At 28.9% G+C, this 2,743-nt stretch overlaps 1 protein-coding gene across 1 annotated transcript in view; it reads right to left on the reverse strand.

Annotated features, from left to right (window-relative positions):
• Positions 1-516: 516 nt before the first annotated feature.
• The window catches only part of LOC106680554 (uncharacterized), a 19,615-nt gene continuing 17,388 nt past the window's right edge, over positions 517-2,743 (reverse strand). Inside the window, exon 4 of the mRNA XM_067049329.1 lies at positions 517-1,873. Coding sequence (XP_066905430.1) covers positions 1,848-1,873 — 26 coding nt within the window. The 3' untranslated portion in view covers positions 517-1,847. The remainder of the gene's footprint in view (positions 1,874-2,743) is intronic.

Here is a 2,743-nt window from a genome sequence, read left to right on the forward strand (position 1 = left end):
ATTTCAGCTTAAGGGGATTTTATTATCGCCCTCTACCCCCCCCCCCCATATTCAACATAATACTTCTTTTTTCTAATATGCACCATTGTTGACGTCCATCTAGCTAACTCAGCCCTAGCCAATTCATTTACACTCAATTTGAGAATAATGTGTATTTTCCTTGGCGCACCTATATTTCGAAAATGACTCATCCATTTACCTAAAGTATCGGTCAAGTTGAACATCAGTATCTTCACGGTCTAGTATTAATTTCAGCCAATTCTATTAGCTACTTTCGTATACAAAAAAACTAGATTCCTGGAAACTGTTTTGTTTTCCGTTTACTAGTTCCGTAGATTTTATTCTCAGACTAAAATTCATTAACCTTGAAATATACGTAATCATGTAGTGACTATAAATGTAGAGGAAATGAAGGATAATTGCATGAAAAAAAATTCAAAGCAGAAAATAAGTGCATGAAGAAAAAAAAAAGAAACTGTAAGGAACCTAAAATGTAATTAAATTAAATTATACGAATATGTAAATAATATTTTATTTAAATACAATTGTAAGTTAACATAAAAAATAATCATTCATTATTATTCCTTCTTTCAAATCATACATTTTTGTCTTCATTGGTTCTATTGTAATTTTCAATTTTAATTGTGATTCAGGAATTTATATAATTTCCTGTGCAGGTTTGAAATGAAAATGTAGATAAAAACCTACAAAAATCGTACAATAAATAAATTATATATTATAAAATAACATATTGCAGCATCAAACATCCCTATGTAGGTACATTCCTTCTAAATTTCTAGATGAATTCCTAAGTTGAAAGCATTTATTTAAAGTTAAACTACCAACTTGATATTTATAAATTTTATATATTAGTAAAATGTTGTCTTCATTGGTTCTATAGTAATTTTCAATTTTAATTGTGATTCCTGAAAAATTATATATTTCCTGTACAGGTTTGAAATGAAAATGTAGATTAAAAATTTTAAAAAATCGTACAAATAAATAAATTATATATTATAAAATAACATATTGCAGCATCAAACATCCTAATTAGGTACATTCCTTCTAAATTTCTAGATGAATTTCTAAGTTGAAAGTATTAGTTCCAAGTTGGTAGTTTTAAAAACAATTAACATGGTTCGTCTCAAGAGTACCTATTCAAATAACTTTTTTAATTCTTAAAATTACAAACATATTAAGAAATACATGAACTTTATAGATCAACTCAGAACTTTACCTTAAATAAAAAATTTAGTTTAAACATATTAAATTTAGTTTAAGAAATTAGCTTATTTAAAGTTAAAATCTTTATGTATGTCCTTTATTATTATAAATGTTTTTCTATTATTAATTATTTTCTCTCTCTCCAGCTTTTTCTTGTTGAGAAATCTCTCTCTGAACTCATTGTTAATTCAGTGATTTGTCGAAATGTACCAAACCAGGAAGCATATATGGGCTGATACATCAAATAAGGCACTTATTTTTAAAAAAATATAAATAAACTTGATTGGGTATTGGGAAAAAACTCGTCCGAGTTTATATCTCCATAACCTTTAAATTGAACCCCAGTGTTATTCTTTTCCGCAAGACTGAACTTCAAAACTCCCTGACAGCTCATCTCCATGAAAATGATGTATTCGGCTTATCTGATCGCTGCTAAATTTAATTTCTGTACGTTTTTGTATGTGAAAGAAAAGAAACAGTATAGGAGTTCACCTTCAACTTCCTTAACTTTATTGGTCTTCATAGAAAAGAGTGAAGGTTTGATAAATAAATAAAATTATATTGTATTTTTTTTTCGGTATCGTTCATCATGTCTTTTCTCTTAAACCATATATCCATGCTCCTCAATCATAATTATCAGACGGGAAATCTAAAACACACATAATCAATATATTAAATACCAGCACTATTGTACATCGACAAATATCATCTTTACCGTGGATTGCCAACAATGACAAATAAACAAAAAATAGTTGGTATTGTGCTTGTCAGATTTTCGGTTAGGCAAAAAATACATAAGATCTTCTATCAACACAAATTCATTAGCTGATACTGATTCACATAAGCTTTTAGTTCATGCGGACCCACCACAAACGATGTTATCACAAATTACTTTGACATATTATTTCACAAAAAATAGCTACTATATGAATTTCCAAGAACACAAAAATAAGTTTGACAAGGGTAATTATGAGACGGAATTTCTCAGAGCAGAACATACTTACAATGTCATGGTATGATAATGTATGTTCGTATATAATTTCATGATTTTCGATCATGGATAAGTATGTATTAAATAAAAGGACCATGACAATCTATACATATTAATTTATCGAGCTTATTCCAAATCTTCAAAACTAATACTTTGACCGAAATGAGGTAAAACAGAAACCTACTTTAACACCAATGAGCAAGTTCCTCAAGAAAATTCAGTGTAAAATGATCACGCTATATGGTTCCCATCAAACATATTAGGCTAGAATTTCTCAAATTACTGTACACATCATACATAATCAGCCCAATAAACTGGTAAGCAGAGCCTGGTAAAAGGAAGAGATCTGAAAGGTGATTGATGAGAAAATTCCTTTTATATCCAAAGGTAATGGAATCGAGTTCGGGAAGGGATGATCTGGAGTATAGATAATCAGATTGTCACTAATATTCTATCACAAGTGTAAATTACGAGTTGAAGTTATGTAACAAGATCAAGTTATGTATCACAAGTGTAAATTACGAGTTG

The sequence above is a fragment of the Halyomorpha halys genome, unplaced genomic scaffold, assembly GCF_000696795.3.
Source record: "Halyomorpha halys isolate HHAL.00 unplaced genomic scaffold, Hhal_1.1 Scaffold267.1, whole genome shotgun sequence".
Classification (NCBI taxonomy): Eukaryota; Metazoa; Arthropoda; class Insecta; order Hemiptera; family Pentatomidae; genus Halyomorpha; species Halyomorpha halys.